This window comes from Paramisgurnus dabryanus, chromosome 22 (genome assembly GCF_030506205.2).
Source record: "Paramisgurnus dabryanus chromosome 22, PD_genome_1.1, whole genome shotgun sequence".
NCBI lineage: Eukaryota > Metazoa > Chordata > Actinopteri > Cypriniformes > Cobitidae > Paramisgurnus > Paramisgurnus dabryanus.
This window is the reverse complement of record NC_133358.1, coordinates 24148672-24174463: the sequence shown is the minus strand read 5'-3', so window position 1 is coordinate 24174463 and position 25792 is coordinate 24148672. Positions and strand designations below refer to the sequence as shown.

Here is a 25792-nt window from a genome sequence, read left to right as displayed (position 1 = left end):
TTCTCCAGAATGCTTAATTCTGATGGGTCATTATGTCATTCTGAGGTCTGTTATTCCTGATAACAACCACTAAAATGGATAACACCGCTCATCCAGGTACTGTGAGTCATCATTAACGTCATTGCTAGTAAATTTAATGCATTACTCCACTGTCTCTTTTACTCTTTGCTACTGTTTTTAAATATTTCAAATGAAAATTTTGTGTCCAATTATTTACTCATGTGTCAAGTTGCCACCTAAGCAGAATTATAAACGTCCCTTTACATATACGTGTCCTTGTCTGTGCAATCCTGGTTAAAGTTTCATCATCTCATTATGAGATTAGAAGCAGTTGAATATCACATTGATTTTAATCTTAGTCTCAGTTCTTACTCAGTCAATATTAAAAATATCAAGGTTATATTTTTAAATATTAAATAAAGACTTTAGCTGGGTTTTCATACTGGGTCACACATTAACCTGTCAACTTTAGTGTGAGAATGAGAACGGTTATAATTCAAGTCCTGTTTAAACTGATGATTTGATGCTTTCACTATGATGTTTGGATTTTCTATTTACGATGCAATTATGTTTCTCATAAATTATGCTGAGTCTGTGTAAGGCTGGCGTGTGTTGTGGGTGAGAGGTGTGATTTTTAGTGAGGGTACATTTCTCACTTGATGCAATGGCTTGTGGTGGTGAACCTGTGACGCATTATTTTCCATATGAATAGTATTTCTTATAAACGACCTCTATGTAAGACACACTTCATCAGAAGCCAATTAACTAACCAAGACACTAAACATCTTTGGACAACGAGAGCTATGATGGGCTGGACATCTAAATTATTCGTCTTTGCTGTTCTGATCACCCTCATGGGATGTTTCACTGGTGCATTAGGCAATTGTAAGTATAGTCAAACATACATATACAATATTACTAAGTTTGTATTACTGCTCTCTGCAACTGGTGGATGTAGGATACGTGGCAAACTTTCGAGAAGGGCATGACGAGCAATCTTACGATACAAAATCTTGCAAAGATGCTGGTTTGTCGTTCAAAGGAAGTGCATATCCTGTTTCAAAAAAACATATAAAAGGGTTCGAGTCTCTTGCGCCTTAAAAACTAGTCTGCAGACATCTTTCTCTTCGGGCCTTCTGAGAGTATCTCAGCATCATGCACCTCTGCTGGAAAATAACTTTGATGTTGATGGTTCTTGTGTGCGTTTCTGAGCAGCAAGGCAATTGTGAGTCTTTGGATTTTGAATAAACACTGCATGGGTTTTTTAACGGCCCATATTTTTATTTAAATGGATCGGTTGATTTAAATTATTCCTTTAAATCTGCATGCATCCGATAGCCAATGTAATGATTGTGATGTTTACGAATTAAAGGTTGCTGAATTGTGTTATAGTGCATTTGGCTGTATCGTGATTTTTGATTTCATTTCCTTTGGCGGAGATCTTATCTAAGATTAAATCAGGTTAACCTCTGGTTTTCACACCTCCAGTGAGGTAGTTGGTAATCAATCTCTCGTTTTCACTCTTTTTTTCAGTTCGTCGGCCAACTAGAGTCGGAGTCAACTGCTGCAAAGAAGTGTCAAATGCAAGGATCCCGGCTAAAATCTCACTGATTGGATACAAACATCAGAATGCTCTGGATCCATGTGTCGAAGCCATTATGTAAGCTTTCTTTACACATTCTGATGGTTTATATTTGTGCTATTGTTTTGTTTATTTTATTGGTTTGTCCTGCACAACAGTTTCTACACAGCGAATGAAAAATACTGCTCTGATCCAAAGGCACGCTGGATTTCTCATAGGATGAAAGGTACAGGTCTTATTATTATAACACTCTTCCATTATAAACAAACATAAACACCACTCAAAACATAAACTTAACTTTCATCTTTCCCTCAGGTCTGAAGGAGATAAAGGACTGAGTCAATGGAGGTCTATATGGGCTGCATATCTGAATAATAGCTTTAAGGCACAAATATATTTATCTGCGCATCTATCTGAAGAAACAGGAACTATATTTAGGCTATTTACACTTATTATTTGTGTTTATTTAATTGTAAAACTTAATGTATATCCTTTAAGCTTATGGGTGAACGAAATGTTTCACTTATAGCTGTAATGCTTTGTTTTATCTGCTAAAATAATTAAAATCTTATTAAATGAACAAACATATGTTTTTTTTATTTACACAAAAGTAGGCTACATACGTTTTGTAAGGATTTGATCTGTCTTTAAGCATATTTAAAATATTTATTAAAATATCTTGTGTAATCATCAGTTATATCTAATTCAGTCAGATTTGGTCGGAAGCAAAAATGACCAAAAACTAGCCACAAATAAATGTAAATATTAAAAAATATATTTTATTGTCACTGTGAAACCATAAAAAATATATATTGCCATAAATAAATTAATTAATCAATTAATTATTAAATATCAGATTTCAGGTATCTTTACTAGCAACTTAAAAACCCAGGATCATCACACATTCCATATTTATTAAAATCCCAAACTGCTTTATTTAGATTTTAATAATAATTCTGTGATTGTGTGCTGCAACAATCTGCCTTTAATCGTTTTAGGCTTATTCATATTTGTAGTTAGTTATGTGACCCACCAGGGGAGGTTGTAAAAAAATGGAAAAAAGGCAAATGTAAAAAATTTAAATCAGCACTTAACAGATGAAAGATTAAGATATGAACACAAACTAAGTTTTGGGCACATGCGATCTATAGCATCACTTTTGTTTATAATTTCACATTACAGGGTCGCTGTGCTTTAACAAAGTATGATGTGATCCTGGATCAACATTTTTTTTATCAACGTTTATGATATGCACATTCATTTTTGTTTATGATAGGATTATAAAGGAGCTTGTTCTAGTATGCTGGTGAATGATTTTAGCTTCAGGGTGGATATTTGAACGAGGATTCCTGATATCAGCTTCAGTCCAGTTTGTAGACATTTTTTGTTGTGGATGTTAATCTGCATGTAAATCCTCATCACAGTTTAAAAGCTTAACCATAACTTCATGTCTGATTGTCCTCACTATGGCACTTACAGTATTGTTTATGGGTCTAGTTCACACACAACGCTTTCTGTGTATCTTACGGCAATGTTACACGGTCCTCTTTCCGGGAGCAATCCCATAACATTTACGGGAAGTGTTTGTGTTCACACAGAAGCCTGTCTGCCAATTTTACGAAAATTTTCTGTGACCAAAGTGCTGTGTGAATGAGGTTTAATCATAGACTATAAAAAAGATGGACAATGTCCGTTCGCTCTCTTCCATAGGTGAAAAGTGAAGCCGCCAGTGTCGCAATACGGCGCTGACATCTTGGGTCTTGTCTGTGCAGTAGCAATTTCGGACCAGTCCTGCGCAGTAGTGAGCAGGAAGTAAAGCCCCGCACTCGCAGAATGCGCATATCACAGCTGTCAATCATGACGTGACAACACCACCGTTTTTAAAACTAAAAACAAACTTATTTTAAAAACAAACACTTGAATTTACATTAGCGTTATAAAAACTACACTACTGTAAATGAGAGAAACAAGCTTCAGAAAAAAGATAATTGAAGTGTTCTTAAATTGTTTAGTTGGTCTCAAGTCCCATTGAATAACAGAGGGGAGGCGGGGTTATTGACATATACTGGGACCAGTCACTGGGGGGCGATCGAGACTTTTCAGGGCTTGTGCAGCATGCTTGGGTTTAATGAACATAATATGACCCAACTTGATAACAATTGTTAAGATCTGTCAGTGGAAGTTATTTTCAAAAGAGACAGCTCAAACATGTGTCTTAGTCTAGGACTAGCCAGTATGTATAGGCTAAACAAAAAAAAATCACTCACTTCTTTTCCTGCGGTGTACAACAGCAGATAGCGCTCTCTTGCCCTCCAGCGGGGCGTTCCCCTAAGTGCAAAACAAAACACATAAAAGCTTTCAATTAGGAAGTCAGCTTTTCCTTCCTGTTTCATCTGTTTGAGTCACAGGAAATAAATGAACAACTATACATAACTTTCTTAGTGCATTCTTATTGCTTAAACTATTAGCTTTAATTAGGCTTTTAAAACTTAGACTTTGTCTTATTTTGTATACAGTACTTGTATAGTAAATTTACTGTTATTGCAACAATATACAGTAGGCAAACAGTGCCAAGTATAACTTGTGCCAAGTCAATTTTTTTGCAATAATCTATTTTTGAAATAGATGAAATAATGAAAACAGCAGCAAAAGAGCCCATCAAACAGATGGAAATTTCTAAAAATGCATAATGAGACCTTACAAAGCTTCCTGATAAAATGCCAATAGTACATACAGTATTTGCAAATGTAAGGCAAGGGTGACTATACACTGAAGATGCTGAAATATAACATCGTTTTTATTTATCGTGGAGGCTTAATGTTTTTGTGTTATTACATAATTTGGTGAGTTTACTATTATTGTAAAATGTGGAAAATATAAAACTTTTGAACGTATAGTGTATTTTAAATAACCAATCTTGATGACTGAAAGCAGGCTGAAAAACGTACATGTCATTAATAGACTTAGGTTTAATGATGCTGAAATATGAAGTTCAATGAACAAGGCCATACTCGTTTACAAACATTTTCAAATGACAGGATGTGACTAATGCATTTTGCAGGTTAATTTTAAGTATAGGAAGTTAACAGGCTAGATCTTTAATTATATTCTCTCAGGAGGCAGATAAGGCAGGATCTAAAGAGACGGAGCAAGAGGCCGACAGTAAAAATGGAGACACAACAAATTCTTAGAAGAACTTTGTCTGTCATGGTGGTAATCGCGTCTGTGATCTGGACAATAACATGTCAAGGTGAGATAACGTGCTTTATTTGTCCTCATAAGTAACTTTATTTGTTTAAACTGACTAACTGACCAAGCCACTAAACTCTAATCTTGACACAAAGATCTGTATAGCTGTGAATGTAAACTATGCTAAAGCCTTTGTTGATGTCATTTGTCAGCTAAGGTGAGCAACTGCTGTACACAGGTCACCATGAATGAGGTGACAGATCCAATCATTAGTTACAAGCTGCAAAAACATAATTTACCATGTGTTAAGGCTATAATGTAAGTATCAGATTCTCTCTAAAGCATAAGTCACAATGAAAGATCAGATCCATGTACTGAAAAGTTTGTATTCTTCAACTATGTTATTATTCTTTTCGATAGCCTTGAAACACAAACAGGAAGGTTCTGCATTAATCCAAAAGCATCATGGGTACGGGAGAAAGTTCGCCAGTTAAGGTAAATTGAAATCAAAGTGAAGTTGAAAAGTCAGAAAATGTATAATGACATTTTTGCATGCACTATGATATATTTAGTATGCGTGTAATAAAATCTAGTATTTCATTGAGTTGCAGAGCTCAACAAAAAAGCAAACATTTAGAAACCCTTGACACTTCCACACCATCATCATCCATTACAAAATGCTTAACTTCAAACACTCCTCAAGGAATAACTTCAAACACAGCAGGTGTGTATAACTTTATGTAGTGCTGCACAAAACGAACTCACATCGAACTCACAAACGCTGATTGTTTGCACCACTGTATCTGCACGAAGCTGTCACTTTAAATAGCTAAGAAATCTAATTCCTGTGTTTCTAGCAGGACGTTGTGAGTCGTAGTCATGTGGTTCTGAAACCTCATTGCATTGTCTTTTGTTTTGATTATAGTGATGAATCTATTAATATTTAATGAACTATGCTAATGACTTCAGTTGGTGATATATTATGTGACCTATGTTCATATTATTTGTCAGAATTGCAAAAGGGGAACACCTGTTGTACAACAGGTCTTATGGATGAGGTGACTGATTTAATGTAAGTAATGTAAGGATCAAATTCTCTCTAGACAAAGCACACACATCACAATGAAAGATCTGATCCATTTAAATTTTACTTTCTGTGCCTTTAACTATATTATTATTCTTATTGACAGCATTGAAACACAAACAGGGAGGTTCTGCATTAAAACATGAGCATCAGGACGGGAGAAAAGTCACCAGTTTAAGCTGAAATCAACAAAGATTCACAGATTTTCTAAATAAATAAAAAAGCTGTCTAATATGTACACATTACAATGTATTATGTAAATTATTTAAGTAACAAGGTATGATATTTATTGTGTTGCAGAGTTTACTAGAAATTACAGCATTTTTAATCCACCTGCATTACAATATTTAAAAGTTTGAAATATTTATTACATCGCATTACCACTGGTGCGATGTAGTACATTGCCCTGTGTGTTGTGTTTGAGCAAGTTGCAGGGGTGACACATGGTCTCTCTCCCTCTCTTTATCTACCTTAGCTACCTGTCCTATCTTACTCCTGCATGCCCTAATGCGTTCTCGGGTATCGAAATTTAAGACCCCATTGATTTAATGTGAATCAGTCAGTAGTAATTAATTTTGGCCGGTACCTAACCCTATGCACCACCACCAACATCATCATCCTCCATTATTAACATCAGTGGGAGGATCTACTCACGCTAACCACAGCTGATATTGAGTAATAAGTGTCAACTCATCTCTAACCAGTAAGGCCTATGTGTTAGAGTTATATAATTTGTATTAATCACATATCATGTCTTACGATTTAGCAATAAATTATGTGTATTACATTTTAATATTTAAAAAATGACATATAAAATACAGTACACATACAGTGTATCAAATTGGACACAAATTGTTTGGATAAAATATAAGGTTACATTATACTATTATTATTTCACATTTAAATGTCTTGTAAAAACCCAAGAATGATGATACAAAAAAGGATTTCAGAATGATTTTTTGATAAACAAATCTGGAAATTTGGTATCAGTATGATGATAAGTTCATGAATAACTGAAAGTACAAAATAAACTGATCATTAACTAAAGGTTTTGCTTATTGATTTTATTTCTGCACTGTCAAAAAAAAGGTACAAAAGCTGTTACTGATTTGTATTCTTTCACTATGACTTTGGATTTTCTTTGTTTTTGGGGAACTAATGTTTTCTCGTGCTGACTCTATGTAAGACATGGCTGTGTGTCAGTGAGAGGTGTGAATTTTAGTGAGGGTATATTTCTCACTTGATGCTGTGGTTTCTGTTATGGTAAATTTGTGACGCATTATTTCCCATAGTATTTCTTATAAAAAACCTCTTTATAAGAAATACCAAAGTAATATTATCTTACTGACCAAGTCACTAAAGATGTTCAATTTATACAACAGGAGCAATGCTGGGCTGGAGTTACTCATACAGTATATGTAAATGTTTTTTTTAATATATATATAATATAAAAATATCCAGTACCAGATTTCTATATTAAGTCTGTGGTTGTATTGCAAAATAAATGTTGGATATGCACAACTCTTTAGATTCTGTAATGTAATGCGCACCATCTAGTGGAGAAAATCCGCACATACACAAAGTACAACAACCTATTTTATCAAACAACAGAGAAAATTATAAAGATTATCATATATATTGTCAATGTAGAAAACACTGTAATAACACTGTTATAACACTAATAACACTGTAATAAAGTTTTCTGTTTATGGAAAATAATACATTTGGACATACAAGGTTTCTGAAAGGACAGCAACCATTTATTTAACAAAAAGAAATTGACTTTAAAAATTTACAGTTCCAAAACACTTTATTTTGCTATATTTCTCATGTGAACTCACACTTTGGTCTTTAAACACAAGTTATTTCCAGCACTTTTCAATGTAGCTCATCCGATTAGAATTAGAGATGAGACCACAGGTTTCAAAACATGATGCTGAAAAAGAGAGCAATTGAACAGTTAATGAAGTATAATTTTTCAGCTGTAAGTTTATAAATTTTTTTATGTTTGCCCAGTCGAATGCAGTCATACATCCTAAAATCCAAAAGTACAAAATTGCAGCGTTTCTTTTCACACAACTTTGCAACTCTCGCCTGGATCTTATACGCCAGGGCTGCCAGATCTCTACAAAAGCTGAACGGTGGCTTATATGAAATTTAATTCCAGTTGGTGATATATTATATGACCTGAGCAGTCATAAGAGCTGTTAACACTAACAGAAGTCAGTTATTTGGTGAATAAATCTGCTGCCTGCAAGATACTAACTGCACAGTGACCTGCCTGTAGGTTTATAATTATTAGTGTATGTTTTGTTAGTGTGATTTTAGTGTATCGTTCATGCTTCCTGTATAAAATGGCTTTGAGGTAGATTCAGTGTGAAATGACTATTCCCAAAGTCCTTTACAGAGCTAAACTGTCAACTTTAGAGCTAAACAGTATATAGGCATATGATATTGTAGTGAGTAGTAGATGATATGTTGTAGATAATACTTTATTTTAAACAATTGCAATTTTTTTGTAAAACCAGTGAATGTTTTTGCATTATTTTCATTTACATCCCTTTAACCAGATGTCGCCACATTGCGCATGCTCAGGTCAAGAAAGATTAGGAGAAAAGAGAAAGTTTCTCTTTATTGTGACTGTCAACATCGTTATTATGACAACATTTTTTATTATTATATGAAACTAAGTCAAAATTATAAAGTTTATCATTGCTATCAAGTTGTAATTTTATAGATATTATTCTGGCATAGTTTTTTAAAGTAGCTTACATTATGAAAATAATTTGATTACTCTGACACATCCGTGCTGAACCTTAATTATAGGTTTCCAATTGACATTGCAAATTGAAAATACAACCAATGGAAACACAGCCTCCGCACGTGCCTGATTAAAAGCCTTACAGTTAATTGCAAGTTTTTATCTGTTTGTCATATTGCCAGCAATGCCATGTTTTCAAAAGATTCCCTGTGGTGTTGCAATTGCCTGTTAAACATTTAAAATGCAAATGTAAATAAATGAATTTTTTAAGTTTTGAAATTGAAAACATATTGCATCAAAACATCTGACTCTTTTTAGGTGGATAGATATTAGGAAGTCAGCTCTTCCTTCTTCTAATTCGGTGTAAAATAGGTCCCTCTAACCACGTTCACACTATTGAAACAGTTTGCATTTATTTGGCTTTTAAATCTTGGTTCTTTATGATGATTTGACATCAGATTTGGTCTTATTTTATATTCTTTTACAGTAAATGAATCATTTTTGCACAGATACTTTTATTTTAATTATATAACCGTATCTGTTATAGTCTATTCTGTTTATGTTCCGCAAAGGCCCTCATAACGTGCCAGGTTAATAAATATTAACACTGCTAAAAAATATATAAAAAACTACATTACTTTTTCAGACATTATATACACTGTCTTACAATTGTTTTGAAACACAGAAATGTTATAACCATGTTTTCAATGATGATGCAACCATTCCCAAAATAAACATGCTTCTAATGGACAGGATGTGACCTTTGGATTTTTCCAGTTCCTTTTAATTCACTAAAGGCAAACAGGCAAAATCTCTGAATATATTAGAAGGCAGGATTCAAAGAGAAAGAGCAAGGATCGACAGTAAAAATGGATACACAAAGACTTTCTATGGGAAATTTGGCTGTCATGATGGCAATTGCATCTGTGATCTGGACAACAGCGTTTGCTTATGGTAAGAATATGATAATGTGCTATTAACTGTATAGTGTTTGTCCTTAAAAGTAACTTTTATAATTAAAACTGACTAACTAGCCATGGCATATCCTTTGATCTTGATTCCAAGAGCTATGCTTGGCTAGACGTTGGTTTTTTTATATTTGGTCTTTGTTCACCCTCATGGGCCATTTCAACGGTGCATGATACAACATATAGTGTACAATATTTTAGCATTTTGAGTCAACATTACTCCTGTACTTTATCTGCAGCTGGGGAAAATATAAGAAGACACCTGTCAAGCTATCACACAGACATAATAGGCTTGTGATAGCAAATCATTATGTTATAAAGGCTTATATATAAAAGAGCATGAACCTAAATGTATATTTTCATAACCAGCAGACCATTTCTTTTATCTGGCCTTCTGAATATCTCATCCCAGCATCATGAACCTGATAGAAAATGATGTTAACGGTTCATGTATGCATTCTGAGCAAAGAAATTTGGTCTTGAAAATCACATGCGCTGTTTTGTTTTGATTATGGTGGTGAATCTATTGATATTTTTTTAACTATGCTAATGGCTTTGTTCATGTTTTTGTCAGCTCCAATAAAGGCGCCCAAATGCTGTCAAAAAGTCTCCAGGAGTGAAGTGACCTACCCAATCATCAGTTACAGGCTGCAAATAAAGAATTTACCATGTGTCAAGGCAGTATTGTAAGGATCAGATTCTCTCTAGCCAGAGCACACGTCACAATTAAATATCAGATCCTTGTAAAGTTGACTTTTTGTGTCTTTAACTATGTTATTATACTTATTGACAGACTTGAAACTCAAGGGGGGAAATTCTGCATTCATCCAAGAGCATCATGGGTACGTGAGAAAATTCTCCAGTTTAAAAGGTAAGTTGAAGTCAACAAATGTAGTGACAAGTTACTGAATTTAAAATGACAGTAAATGCTTATGTACATATTATAATGTATTTTGTATAGCATTCTAATAATAAGATGTGGTATTTTATTGTGTTGCAGAGCTCAAAAACAAAAATTAGCACCAATCACTGTGGTTCAACATGTGACTTCCACACCACCATCAATAGTTAAAACAAAAAATTGTTTAGCAGTTTATGACTATATTGTTATATTTTTCAAATGTCTATATTTTTTAATTATTTATGTGGATTGATTTATTAATATTACAGTGTCAAACACATAGGGCTATTTGTCAATAAAAAAGTCAGTCTTAATGAGATAAACTTAAAATAAAACAGTTTAAATAGCAGATCTGGTTTGAATAAGATATCCGTATGTATAATATTTTACATTGAAATGTACGGTTACAACTTAAGGATGATAAAAGTTTTAAAGCTTTTTAGAATTTGTATGAGAAAAAATCTAGGCACTTTGTGTCAGTATGATGATGAGTGCTGGAACAACTGTAATCTGAAACTATAAACTGATGATGAGTAACTACAGGCATTGCATGTTGATTTTGTTTTTGAGTTTGCACCACAGGCCCTGTGAATCTGGCATGGAGACCCTGCATTGTCTTTATTCTGCCCTAAATATTTGTTTCCTGGCCTCTTACGTTTCAAGTATACTTGTTTTATGGCCATTAATAATCATAATATAACTGCCATGAGTTAACATATCATGTTTTTACATATATACAGTATTTACTGCATGTCTTTATGAAATACTTGATTCTGATTGGACAGTCTCGACATCCTGCTGTCTGTTTTCATATAATAAAAATCATGGTCATCCAGGTGATAAGAGTCATCTCTTGAACAACACTAATATGTTTAAAGCATTACTTCACGGTCTCTTTTCACATGCCAGGTTTAAACTGGTTACAGAGGAGTGGATATAATATTTCAGATCAATATTTCATCCATTAAAAATATGCATGCCATCAAAACATCTGACTCTAGGTGAAGCAGTATTAGGAAATCAGCTCTTCCTTTCATTTGTTTCAGTCGCAGGCAATAAATAAACAACTAGACTAGCATAAATATTGCTTTTTACCAATATAAGTTTAATACTACACAGTAAAATAAGAATTTTTGGCACATTGATATTGCTTAAACAAAAAACTTTAATTTGGCTTTTAAAACTCAGTTCAATCTGATGATTTCACATCGACTTTGTCCTGTTTTGTACACTTGTAAATTAACCATTTTCTCACAAATACTGTTATTGTTAATGTTTGCAAAAATATATCCAAAAATATAATTGTGCCACATAAACTTCTTTCATAGTTTTTTCCCAAATATATATCTTTAAAATTAATGATTTAATATAACAGAAATAATGAAGGGGGCAAAAAATGTATAAAAAAGCTGCAAAAGAGCCCTCAAACAGATGGAAATTCCTTCAGTAGGCTATTGTTTAAAAATGCATCTCATAGTGAGATTTTTGATAAAATGCCAATAGTACATTTTTAAAAAATGTTGATTAATGGTGACTTCACTAAATACGCTAGAATATAACATAGTTTTAATTATTTATGGATGCATTTAGTCACAACATAATTCATGTAGTAGTTACATTTGTGTTACTCAATATTTTGGTGAGTTTACTATTATTTCCAAAATGTGGAAAAATATAATTAAGGAAAATTTGTTTTCAAAGTTTTGTGAGAACTTGGGAGTGTCTTTATTCATATTTCAAATATTTACTAAATATCTCGAGCCCTCTAACGTCCAACGTTACAAACTGCAGGTTAGTTTAGACCCGTCTGTGTGATTGTCACAAAAATCCAATACCAGACAGATGCCCGCAAATATATTTAAATGTTTTATTAAATATTTTGTTGTCACCGTGTAACATCTTTGTAGCTAATAAGCACCAACACACATATTTCAAAATATCCAGTAGGCTACCAGCCCAGAACTTTATTTAGATTTCTATATAAAATCGTAGAATGTCGTGCGCGCCATCTAGTGAAGGATATCCGCACATACACAAAGTCCAACAATCCATTTTATCCAACAACACAAAAACATCATATAAAGATTATTAGACGAAAAATTCAAGCAATGTCTGCAGATTAAGTTGGATTTTAAGGACTTTGTGGAAATATGAAGTTTACTGTTTTGCCATAATTTTTTACCGCAATCTAATGTGTTGTAAAGTTCTTATTTCTGAGTACAAGTAACAGTATGATTCTAGTAAACATACCTTCGGTCAGTTACCAGCTGGTTTGATTTTAGCTTTAAGACTTCATGAAGTCTCAAAACTTTTACGAATCTTTTTTTTAATCATCGGTTCGGAACGTGTTGGTTTCAAACTGGCCAAGTCACGTGATTTTAGCAAATGAGGTTTTATTACGTCATAATTGTTCGAAACGTTTTGGTTTTGAATATCCACTAGGGGGAGTTGATCACAAAGTGAACTCGGGTCAGTTTTATTATGCGAGTTCATAAAACATACATTTTTTCTGATAACACTACCATTTTGCCTACTTTTTGTTTATAGACATATTTAATTACAAAAATGTGCATAATTCAAATGGGGGTTAAAGTGTTATCTGCCCTAAATCAAACTTAAAACACAGAATACACTTTTACTTAATGGCTTTAAGTTAAAGGTGCCATAGAATGTAAAACTGTATTTACCTAGGCATAGATGAACAATAAGAGCTTTGTACATGGTAATGACATATCGTGAGCCTCAAACGCGATTGTTTCCTCATTTTTATGTAAACCTTGTGCATGCAAAAGACTGATGGAAAACAGGCCAATCTTAACATAACACCAACTGTGATGTCACAGTTGAGATGTACGCCCCAACATTAAATTACACATTCAGTTAAAAATAAAAAGTTGTTAAAATGTTTACTAATGTAAGTTGCTGACATGAACCTCAGAGCAGAGCAATCAGAGCACAGCTCAATATTATTATTCATGACCCGTCCAAATAGGGCAAAAATTGAGCATTTCGTTTAAAGGACAAATCCTAGGGTTGTAAATGGACATGTTAAACCGTCTCTGGACCGTTTTTGCACTTAATAAAGTTAGAAAAAAAGTTCCATGCCTTCTGTGTAAATATAAAAAACCACTTTAACTTATTATTTCAATGCATTTTTAAATAATTTATTTTTCCTTAATCTTGTGGCTTTTACAATGTTTTCACCAGCAGGTGGCGCAACATTTAGGTGTTTCAAGCGCTTAAAAACGTGAATAATTTTTCGAAGTAATTGGTCCAATAAATGATTTGAAACTTCGAAAAGCTTAGTTTTCCCATCACTACCTTAAAGTCGCCATACAACGGAAGTAGCGACTGTCTCATTTTCCCCGTCGTGACATATATCTGAGTGAAATGGCTTATGAAAATAAATTAAAGGTTTGATTGGATTGTTTGAAGTTTGGTGATGTTGCTATTTGCTATTCCCTGACATCTGCTCATCTGCCATATCACATGAACGGAAGTAAAGAGAGTTTGTTTCGAAGAGGGGAGGAGATTTGCGTTTTTGATGAAAGATTATGAGGGCACATGAATTTAAAAAAATAATAATAAAGAAATAATAATGAAGATAAGTCATTTGTAAAAAATATATATCACAATAATCCAAAACAAATTACGTTTATTTCGTTTAATTTAATTGTGACTTTATTAACTTCATTGTGTGTAGAAACAAGTTGCGCGATTAAAAAAAATTCTCCACAGTAAGGAAACCTAAAAGAAAATTACATTAATAGTTATTTTTTTAAATAAAGAAAAACAATGACAGATACAATAAAAAAATTATTTCTTATCTTTCATTTGTTTATTTTACAGCGTGTTTGCATTCTCTCACATCATCTTCAGCCTGTACTGAGTTTTATATCACATTTGTAGGTTTTTAAACAAACATTATTGTGCACTATGAGGACTTGTGTGTTTGAAGAATCATTTAGCACATTTAAGTCAGCGGAGTTCATACAAACTCTAGTTGTATTTTCAGTGGTTTGACCATTTTTCCGTCTGTTGGTCTGTGAGATGAACATCTGAGCTCTCTGGATCTGTTGTGGCCTATAGCACAGATACCACAGGACATTCTCCTCATTAGTGGGTCATTGTGGTAAAGCATTTGTTTTGCCAGATATGAGTGTAGGCAGTGAGCAACAGCATGTGGTTAATGGTCACTAAACTGAATATATGTTTGACGTGAGAAAAGATTTAAGAGTTTCAAGACCAAGGTCTTCATCACCAAAGTTTTTACCTTCAGACGTCACCCAAAATCATGGACAAATGTGTTTAAGAAATGTTTTTCCATATAGCTATGAAGTTTCTTTATTCATGAAGTTTCTTTTTTAAGATCTGTCGTGTTTAATTGTGTGTGAAAAACGTTTTGCTCTTTGTTTCAAGAGATCACAGTTAGGGTACATATTTAGAAGTGAACATTGTTTGCTTTTATTGATAAAATTGCTTAATATTGCAGAAGAAACAATGAATTTGCGAAATGTAAATAAATCTGGACTGATCAAATTGTAATGTCATAATTTACATAAACAACTCATTGATATAACATTGATATGCTTTTTTCCAAAGTTATACAAAGAATAACAATTATAAGACATAATAAGACTCTAAGATTTTAATACTGCACAGTAGTACAGACGCCAATTAAGTACACTCTAAAAATGGCTGGGTTATTTTTGACCGAAAATGGGTAAATATTGGACAGAACACGTGCTGGGTTGAAAATTACCCCGTCCTGGGTTAAAAATGACCCAATGTTGGGTTGTTGTTATGCAACCATGGGGTATAATAACCCAGCAGTTGGATTAAAATAACCCAGCATTGGGTCAATTTTTAACCCAGCATGTGTTCTGTCCAATATTTCCCCATTATGGGTCAAAAATAACCCAGCCATTTTTAGAGTGTATAATCTCAGATGTATATAGCTGGAATAATGATTTATATTTGTGCATACAGAACCTCAGCCAGAGTCCAGTCATCTTGTGTCTTCTTAATATCATTCAAGTGTTTTTCATTCTGAAAGGTATAATATGTATATGTATTAATAAAAACAGAGAAAACTGCAGTTTCACACTTTCGTGTTGCTAACTAATACAGTACAATAGATTCTGACCTGTACAGTATTGTGACTCCTGACTGTGTCACTGGTTCTCGCACAACCTTTAAAGAAACATATTATAAAAACACAAAAATACTAAACCCCAAACCACATAAATGCAAAATTATTCACCTGTTTTCAATCTTTTTCCTGTCCAGCACAGACAGATATTTGCCAATAGTAACAGTGATATCAGCACACAGAGTACAGGCAGCAATGGACTGATAAAGGAATCGTGAATGATGTCTTCAGTGTCCCGGTGCTCTACATCTTCAGCGCTCTCATCACCTAATTCAATTAAAATTTATTAATATTGTCAATTGTTACAAAACACCTTTTTTGTGGAATAGAAACAAAGAAAATATAGAAAACAGTATTTAGAGTATTAAGAGTAAAGAATTTAAATTATTTTCCTAATAGAATGTAATACATAAAACAAAGAACAGTGTAATGACAACAGGACAGGATTTAAATATGTTGTTTATGTTATGTAGAACATTTAAAAATATCACTGTGAACTTACAAATAAATAAATAAATAACTTGTACCTTCAAAGTCCAGTTTTGTACAGTAAGTTTGTTCATGTTTACAGTCAGTGCAGCAGTAAAGCATCAGATCATTGCTGGTGATGTTCATCAGAATAAGTGAGTGAGTGTGTGTGAGAGAACTAACTGCTATAATCCTCCCTTCATAGTCTGGGTGAGTAAAGGATGGATCTGGTTTATGTTTATCTCCATACAAATGTTCTATCCTCAGTATTCTAACAAATGTTTGGTTTCCATTTGTAATAATCCAGCTGATCTCTCTATCATCTTTAATGGTACAGTGGAGAGTAATGTTTCCTCCTGGATGAACTTTCACTGACGCTCCCTCAATGAGAATCACCAAGACCACTGTAAAACCTGAAGACAAAACAGAACAATTTGTTTTTTTAGGAAATGTGAATTCATGACAAATTAATGTCATGGCAGCAATAATTTGGATAATCACAATCTTAGTGAGCGTTCAGATTTCTATAATTGCTTATCGCATATATTTTTACTTACAAACAGAATGACTAATTTTCATCATGTTTTCTTTGTGTGTGTGGTTTAGTTTACACTGCAGTTAAGATTGTTTAACCGTTGGTCTTAGCATGCTAGCCCACTACACATGTGACTTCTGCCACCTTATTTCTGGCCTTCTGAGATCCTATAGATCCAGATTTGTGTTTTTAATTACATGTAAAGTGATGCATATCTCCTGATGCATACATACATATCATTTAACTGTTTAAAATAAAAAAATTAAACATGTCCCAAATCATCACCTGTTTTGGTAGCAGTGGTGTTATGCATAAATACTACTATCATACAGATCTTCTATTATGTGGTCATTATGGTAAAGGCATGTGAAGCATATTTACCATATATGGTCTCTGTGACTGAGGAGTATTGTTACTGAAAGGGGGAAATAGTGAGAAGAGCTTTTCATTACAGAAAAAGCAGGAAAGACAGAACAATCTTAACAGAGTGTGTGCACGTGCAATGTGTGCAAATTAAAATATTTTTAAAAACATAACATTCATAACCATAAATGTGAAGGCTAGCACAGTACTCTATTATGTTCTGGTCAAAAATTGTACAAGATTGTTTGATATGAAACATTTAAGTTGGGGATAGTTAATGTAAATATGCTCTCATATTGACATATAACTGTTGTCTTTGTAACTTTTACTGAAGCAGCGTTACTGTTTGCTCAGCCAGGAGGAAACCCTACAATCCCCTAAAAAAAAATGCAGCATTTTTGTCAAATCAACATATATTTTTATGTTACTTTAACTTAAAAAATATAGTTATACAATTTTAACTTTATTTCAGAAGTTATGTCAACTTTTTACAAGCAAAACTTAAAATAGTAGGTTGAATTGTCTTGCAATACCAAGTTGTTTTAACCTTATGCTGCATTTCTTTTTTACAGTGTAGTTTTTAAGCTAAAGATGAAGTAGGTTGGTTTATCATGGGCTCTGTTTATACATTTATCCATGTGCTTAAAATGGAGGTCCAGTTTTAAAAAAACAAAACAAAAGCGTTTTTATAAATTGTTTGTGAGAAAAACCAAAGCAATTGTGTCCTCTTCAAACTCTAGGGTAAAGGGGTACAAATGTGTCACTGGGACAGTACTTTTTAAAAAGTACACATTTATCCCTAAAAATTGTATAGCCTATAAGTACCTAAAATATTTATTCTGGAACCTCAAAGGCACATATCAGTACATTACACTTACTGCACAAAGCTGGACTTTATAGTATTCATCATATTTCTTTATTTTACAAGCAACAAACTAAATGTATGTACAATATGAACAGAAGGAAACTGAAGAATTTCTGACTTGACAAAATTTCGTTATAAATTGTACTTTATTGGTTGATAAAACAAAATATTCCCTGAATCAGGATTTTATTAACATGCTTTATGATGTTATATAATTACAACAATAACCATACACTCTGTTCTAAATAGCACTAAAAGTGGTTCACTGGCTCATAATCATACACTTAATAAAAGAATTGTTAGATTTACTTAATTCAATTAATTTTAACAATTCTATTATTCGGTGTATTTAGTGCTATATAGCACATATGTAGTGCCTGTGTAGCAGGGGCGGAGTGGGACCAAAAAATCGACCGGAATATTTCGTAGACCTCCGGCCCTGCATGTTTAAAAAATAATAATAAGTACTAAGGTCTCGTATTTGTAGTCAAGGTATGGTAATACAAATCGTAATCAATCTGCCAAGAAAAAAAATCATAAAATCATGGCTAATTTTCCTTAATGAGTAACTATACAAAATGATAGGCTTATAATGTGGTATACTGCAAAGTTACCCTGCAATTTTTTATTTATGATAGGCTATATGTGGAGAGATAAATAAACCTTTGCAATCCATTCATGTCCTGACCACCAGGCTAGAGATTTTAAACATCCTTAATCCACACTTACTACTAGTCTATAAAATAGTCTATCCGCTTGATGGATCAGACTGCATATGCACTGCAATAAACAGGCGTTCGGCGGCTTTTACATCAAAGGCCGACAGGCTATGCCATTTGGGGAGAGCCGCTCACTGATCCCCCTATATTTTTGAAAATTCTAGACATGGTTGGACCTGCTGAACGGGTTGAGCACTTTTATATACTGTGTTGAGCTGAGAGGCTGCACAGTTTGACCAACGAGAAGCGGCCGCACATCAGGCTGCCAGACGGTGTTGGTATATACAGTAACTCGCAATGTATAACTATTATCAGACCGGCCCTCGCGGCCTCAAAACACTACCGGCCCACCGGGAAAAGTCCCGACTCTCCCTATTGCCACTCCGCCCATGCTGTGTAGAACCATATGGTGCTATATAACCACTTATGGTTCTTCATAGGTGCTATAGACGATTTCAGTGTCATAAACAAATGGCTTTTATGGCCCAAACTTAAGAACAATTCAAATCCACAACATACAATTCTTTGTATTGGGAAAAGTTTCAAAAGACTATGAAAAGGTAAATTTTTTTTAGAAATTACAACATAGGTACATACAGAACCTCAACCAGTGTCCGATCATCTTGTCTTTTCGAAATGTGATTAAACTCACCCTGAAAAACAATATTGACTTTAGTGCAATCTACTGTAAAACCAAACACAGAGTACATGAGCCATAAACAAAATCATTTGTATGTGATTCAAACCTGTGCAATATTGTAAACACTGTCTGGGTGCAGGTCCTTACTTGTTCCACAACCTATAAACAGAACACAATTATACAGAAATGATTTAGAAAATATGAATATTATTGCTGCATAATTATGTTATATATAATCTGGTTTATGTAAAAATCACCTCTTTGCAGTCCTGTTCCTCTCCAACACACACAAACACTTAAGATCAGCAACACAAGCACACAGAGGACAGGCAGCCATATACTGCTGATCAGATCATGACTTAAAGCTGTAACTTGCTGCTCTACTTACAGTATACAAACACACACAAAACAGGATATTACCAATTTTAGGTCTGTATACTGTAGGGCATGATTTATAATTTCAGTTAGTCATTAAGTTTGTCAAGTTTATAACATGAAAGTGATAAACTCCTTTGCTATTTTGCATTTTATAAAAATGTTATTTATATATTGTATAAATAATAAAAAATAATGACCAACCTTTAAAGTCCAGTTTAGTGCAGTAAGTTTGCTCAAGATGACATTTCATGCAGCAGTAGATAATCAGATCAGTGCTGGTGATGTTCATCAGAATCAGAGAGTGAGTGTGTGTGAGAGAACTAACTGCTATAATCCTTCCTTCATAGTCTGGGTGAGTAAAAGATGGACTTAGTTTAACTTTTGCCTCATTAAAAAATTGTAGTCTCAGAATTGTAACAAATGTTTGATTGTCATTTATAACGATCCAGTTGATCTCCTGATCATCTTTAATGGTACACGATAGAGTAACATTTCCTCCTGGATGAACTTTCACTGATGCTCCTTTGGTGAGAATGATAACAGTGAAACCTAAATATGAAACAACAACAAAAATGTAATTTGCAAATAATATTAATATCTGGTTGTGGATTTAAAACCGGTTTCTTTCAAAAGATAAAGATCTGCATGTGAGGGAGATTAGTAATATGTCTATATGCTTTCAGATTCTTACAAATTCACAAACTTGAAAATACACATACTCACATATCACCACAAGTTGCATCATGATCAAGGACATTTTCACTTTTTCTTAGTGGTTTACAGCATTGTAAGTGTAAATGCATTTACTAGAAATATCAATAGCCACATTTGGACTTCAAAATTCATAAACGTTGTGTTAATCTGTAAAGATGGAAGAAACCCATGTCCCTAGTCCGACCCGCTTACTAACACCTGGGGTTGGCAGACAAAATTACGTCATCCCTGCTGCAATCTATTCATGTGATGGCCAATAGAGGGAGACAATGAATTAGAACAAATAGTTTAATTATTTTCTTACAATAAGCTTCAGGCTTTAAAAATAAGCATTGTTTTTATGTGCTTTAAATAAGCAATACTGGTCTAAACTACCCATAAAACTTTCTACTTTTCATCAACAAGTCCTATTATACTGGAAATTGATTTTCAAACATAATTTTAGCCCACAAAGCATGTCAATTTGGAATAACAGATGTATTTTGGTGAATAGAAAATCTATCTTCATTGTTGGAAGAAAGGCATATGGTCACTAACCCATGTTATGGACAACTCTGGGAATATTTTAAATTATGAAAATTTTTGCAGTAAATACAATATAAATTGTTCCCCTAAAATATACAACAGAATTATCAAGAACATACCATTACAAATGTTTAATTTACTTAAGGAACAAGCAAAATATACAACAATAATTCCCAAAAACCCTGATAGAAAATGTCGATTTTTCTGATAAAAAATGTTCTAATAAATTTTTAAGAAACTGTTTATTACAGCGCTGTTTTCCAGGACCAGTAAAGAGATCTTATATTTTTCGTCATTTTGATAAAAAAGAAAAGTCTATAGTGAGAACAAATTTTCTTTCCTTTCCTGTCAACCCTAAATGTAAAGAGGTTCATTTTAAAATTATGAATCACATTTACCCTGCAAAATAATTTTTGAGAGTAAGATTTAATGTTGGAGACTCAAATATATGCCAATTATGCAATGTGGAGATAGAAACGGTTGAACATCTGTTTTTCAGTGTAATTTAGTACAAGCTTTATGGAATGATGCCTTCTGTTGGATTAACCAAAGATTACCTGTGTGAGTCTAACTAACTTTTTTACTTGTTATGTACTGAAGATGAATGTTAATTTAGTCTTTGTGTGTAAATCTCAGTCTTGTTTTGTAATTCTCATAGTTATAAATGCCTTTTTGTATCTTCTTTCAAAGCTTTGAATAAAAAAGCAACACTGTTCACGATGACTTTTAAATAAAATAAAATAAAAATTATTACATTCACTAAAAGTATGTTCCATTTATTTCTGCCTCTGTATGTAATTTATTTCTCAGACTGAATTGACTTGATCAATTAAATATATTTTATTAAACTATATGCATGACTGAATGATATATCACAGAACAGAAGACAACCCACTGAATGTATAGTACAAAAATATGTTACACATGTAAAATCTGTTCTGGTACTTGATGAGCAGGAATGTCCATGGTAATGACATATTGTGAGCCTCAAACGGGTTTTTTTCCCTAATTTTTATGTAAACCTTGTGCATGCAAAAGACTGCTGAATCTCAACATAAGACAACTGTGAGGTCACAGTCGAGATGTACACCCCCAACATTAAATTACACATTCAATTAAATGCAAAGTTGTTAAAATGTTTACTAATCTAAGCTACTGACATGAGCCTCAGAGCAGTGCAAAGCAATCAGAACAGAACTCAACATTATTATTCATGAGTTTATTTAAGTTAAATAATTCATTTTTCCTAAAAAATTATGTTTAGAAAAATCTTGCAATTATTGTGTAAAAAGTGTAAAATGTTTGAACTGAGATCTTGCTGCTTTTACAATGTTTTCACCAGCAGGTGGCCCCATATTTAGGTGTTTCGAGTGCTCAAAACAGTGAATCATATTTCAAAGCAACTGTTCCAATTGATTTGAAGCTTCGAAACGCTTTGTTTCTCCCATCACTACCTTAAAGTCGCCATACAACGGAAGTAGCGATTGTTTTATTTTCCCCATCGTGATGTATATCCGAGTGAAATGGCTTCTGAAATGAAATAAAAGGTTTGATTGGATTGTTTGGAGTTGGGTCATGTTGCTATTTGCTAATCGATGCGATCTTTTCAGCTCATCTGCCATGCCAGGTCACATGAACGGAAGTAAAGATAGGGGTTTTTTTACATTATTGAGAACATACAAAACCAATGCCAGGGGTTACAACGCATGTTACAAAATCAGTAAATGTCATATATAAACGACACAATGAGACAGGAAGTAAAGATAGTTCGTTTCGAGGAGGGGAGGAGATTTGCGCTTTTGAATAAAGATTATGAGGGCACATGAATTTTAAAAATAATATGAAGTTCAAAGATGAGTAATTTGTAAAATAGACTTAATTAACTTCATTGTGTGTAGAAACAGGCGGAGCGATAAAAAAATCTCCACCAGGTGGCCGTAAGCAAACTTTAAAGATTAACTAGAAAATGCATTTCGGGACGAACTGCAAAAGTGTGCTTGCTCTGGTGCCGCCGATTTAGTTTGTGCATCCTCACATTGGAGTCCCAAGTTCATGTACAAAGTTTGGTTTCAATACGTAAAAGCGTTCCTGAGATATAAACTACTTCCTGTTTGGCGGCGTAAAATTTTAGGAAAAAAATTGTTCTTTTGATGTTGTGCATCCTCACATTGGAGACCCAAATTCATGTACAAAGTTTGGTTTCAATACGTGAAAGCGTTCCTGAGATATAAACTACTTCCTGTTTTGGCGGCGTCGACGCACATTTAGTTTGGGCTGTGACGGGCAAACGCTTCCGAAAATCAAAAATCCTTCTAGTAACTTTTGTGAGGCTTGGTCCAAGGATCGTGTACGTGGAACTTCGTGAAGTTTGGAAAAAATTTGTGACCTGTGAAACTTTTTTAAGGTTTTCTGTTCTATCCAATATGGCGGACGAACGACATGGATCTGTGACTTCATCTTCTCAAGCAACTTACACCGGTACTGGCCGAACATTTTAAAGTTTGAACGGTGTCTCTGCGTCAAACGGTCTGGTCGCTAGAGCTGACACAAAAAATCTACCCGGAAATAATAATAATAATAAAACTTAAGAAGAACAATAAGTGTGCTTTTGCAAGCACACTTAATAATCTAACTGACAGTCTTTCATTTAGTTGAATATTAATATAGATTACATTAATAATTATTTTTAATAAAGAAAAACAAGGATATACTGATACACTAAAAAAATGATTTCTTATCTTTCATTTGTTCATTTTACATTTTCTCATTCTCACATCATCTTCAGCCTTTACTGAGTTTTATATCACATTGTTACACTGTAGGTTTTTAAACAAACATCATTGTGCACTATGAGTACTAGTGTGTTTGGAGAATGCATGGATGGATGGATCATTTAGCACATTTAACTCAACTGAATTCATACAAACTCTAGTTATATTTTGGTGGTTTGACCATTTTTCCATCTGTTGGTCTGTGATATGAACATCTGAGCTATCTGGATCTGTTGTGGCCTATAGCACAGATACCACAGTACATTCTCCTCATGAGTGGGTCATTGTGGTAAAGCATTTGTTTTGCCAGATATGAGTGTAGGCAGTGAGCAACAGCATGTGGTTAATGGTCACTAAACGGAATATATGTTTGACGTGAGAAAAGATTTAAAAGTTTCACCCAAAATCAAATGTGTTCAAGAAATGTTTTTCCTTATAGCTATGAAGTTTCTTTATTCATGAAGTTTCTTTATTTAAGATCTGTCATGTTTAATTGTGTGTGAAAAACTTTTTGCTGTTTGTTTCAAGAGATCCCAAAAATCACAGTTAGGGTACATATTTAGTGGTGAACATTGTTTGCTTTTATTGATAAAATTGCTTAAAATTGCAGAAGAAACAAAACAAAATAAAAAATAATCTGAGCAGAGTGATATTTAAAATACATTTGCTTTAGATGGTAGCATCTACATTTGCAAAATTTAAATAAATCTGGACTGATCAAATTGTAATGTCAATATTTACATAAACAACATTGCTATACTTTTTTTAAAAGTTATACAAAGAAAAACTATTATAAGACATAATATTTTTTTATTATTACTTGCACAATAGTACAGACGCCAATTAAATATAATCTCAGGTATTTAAAAAAATGCTGGAATAATGATTTATATTTGTGCATACAGAACCTCAGCCAGAGTCCAGTCATCTTGTGTCTTCTTAATATCATTTAAGTGTTTTTCATTCTGAAAGGTATAAAATGTATTAATAAAAACAGAGAAAACTGCAGTTTTACACTTTCATGTTGCTAACTAATACAGTACAATAGATTCTGACCTGTACAGTATTGTGAATGCTGACTGTGTCACTGGGTCTCGCACAACCTTTAAAGAAACATAGTATTAAACCACAAGGACACTAAACCCTAAACCATATAAATACAAAATTATTCACCTTTTTTCAATCCTGTCCAGCACACACAGATATTTGCCGGCAGTAACAGTGATATCAGCACACAGAGTACAGGCAGTAATGGACTGATAAAGGAATCATGAATGATGTCTTCAGTGTCCCGGTGCTCTACATCTTCAGCGCTCTCATCACCTAATTCAATTCAAATTATTTATATAGCGCTTTTCACAATTGTCATTTGTTACAATTACGTACTGTAATACGAAGAACAGTGTAATGACAACAGGACAGAATTTAAATATGTCATTTATGTTATGTAGAACATTTAAATATATAAAACATCACTGCGAACTTACGAATGAATAAATAGCTTACCTTCAAAGTCCAGTTTTGTACAGTAAGTTTGTTCATGTTTACAGTCAGTGCAGCAGTAGAGCATCGGATCATTGCTGGTGATGTTCATCAGAATCAGAGAGTGATTTTGTGTGAGAGAACTAACTGCTATAATCCTCCCTTCATAGTCTGGGTGAGTAAAGGATGGATCTGGTTTATGTTTCCCAGCATTCAAATGTTCCAGTCTCAGAATTCTAACAAATGTTTGGTTTCCATTTGTAATAATCCAGCTGATCTCTTGATCATCTTTAATGGTACAGTGGAGAGTAATGTTTCCTCCTGGATGAACTTTCACTGATGCTCCCTCAATGAAAATCACCAAGACCACTGTAAAACCTGAAGACAAAACAGAACAACTAAATTAGTTTTTTAGCAAACGTGAATCCATCACAAAACTAATGTTATGACAGCAAAAACTTGATAATCACGACCTTGGTAAGCATTCAGATTTTTATACTTGCTTATCAGATATATTTTTACTTACAAACAGAATGACTAATTTTCATCTTGTGTGTGTGTGGTTTAGTTTACATTGCAGTAAAGACTTTTCACCTTTTGGTCTTAGCATGCTAATCCACTGCTCATGTGACTTCGGCCATCTTATTTCTGGCCTTCTGAGATACTATAAATCAAGATTTGTGATTGTAATTACA

At 33.5% G+C, this 25792-nt stretch overlaps 4 protein-coding genes across 5 annotated transcripts; 2 read left to right on the top strand and 2 right to left on the bottom strand.

The window, feature by feature from the left end:
* Window positions 1–726: 726 nt before the first annotated feature.
* On the top strand, window positions 727–2159 carry ccl34b.4 (chemokine (C-C motif) ligand 34b, duplicate 4). Of its 2 annotated transcripts, none has more exons than XM_065259028.2 (4): window positions 727–885; window positions 1534–1660; window positions 1741–1808; window positions 1898–2159. In XM_065259028.2, exons 1-4 carry the CDS (start codon window positions 804–806, stop codon window positions 1918–1920), a joined length of 300 nt encoding a protein of 99 aa, XP_065115100.1. In that variant the 5' UTR covers window positions 727–803; the 3' UTR covers window positions 1921–2159. The 2 variants fall into 2 exon arrangements, with proteins under 2 accessions (XP_065115100.1, XP_065115101.1); XM_065259029.2 differs by lacking the exon at window positions 727–885 and adding an exon at window positions 1064–1225 and having other exon boundaries at window positions 1898–2156.
* A 2570-nt stretch (window positions 2160–4729) lies between these two features.
* On the top strand, window positions 4730–11322 carry LOC135740618 (uncharacterized). Its single transcript, XM_065259081.1, has 10 exons — window positions 4730–4832; window positions 4984–5089; window positions 5192–5266; window positions 5383–5495; window positions 5783–5843; window positions 6126–6132; window positions 9444–9570; window positions 10159–10270; window positions 10378–10455; window positions 10585–11322. Exons 1-10 carry the CDS (start codon window positions 4751–4753, stop codon window positions 10736–10738), a joined length of 915 nt encoding a protein of 304 aa, XP_065115153.1. The 5' UTR covers window positions 4730–4750; the 3' UTR covers window positions 10739–11322.
* Window positions 11323–15421: 4099 nt separating this feature from the next.
* On the bottom strand, window positions 15422–16594 carry LOC135740640 (uncharacterized). Its single transcript, XM_065259099.1, has 4 exons — window positions 16165–16594; window positions 15749–15904; window positions 15632–15678; window positions 15422–15534 (listed from the first exon to the last, which is right to left on the bottom strand). Exons 1-4 carry the CDS (start codon window positions 16580–16582, stop codon window positions 15457–15459), a joined length of 699 nt encoding a protein of 232 aa, XP_065115171.1. The 5' UTR covers window positions 16583–16594; the 3' UTR covers window positions 15422–15456.
* A 1627-nt stretch (window positions 16595–18221) lies between these two features.
* Window positions 18222–20461, bottom strand: LOC135740569 (uncharacterized). The gene is made up of 5 exons (XM_065259027.2): window positions 20329–20461; window positions 19807–20154; window positions 19485–19607; window positions 19334–19386; window positions 18222–19240 (listed from the first exon to the last, which is right to left on the bottom strand). Exons 1-5 carry the CDS (start codon window positions 20360–20362, stop codon window positions 19166–19168), a joined length of 633 nt encoding a protein of 210 aa, XP_065115099.1. The 5' UTR covers window positions 20363–20461; the 3' UTR covers window positions 18222–19165.
* Window positions 20462–25792: the final 5331 nt, after the last annotated feature.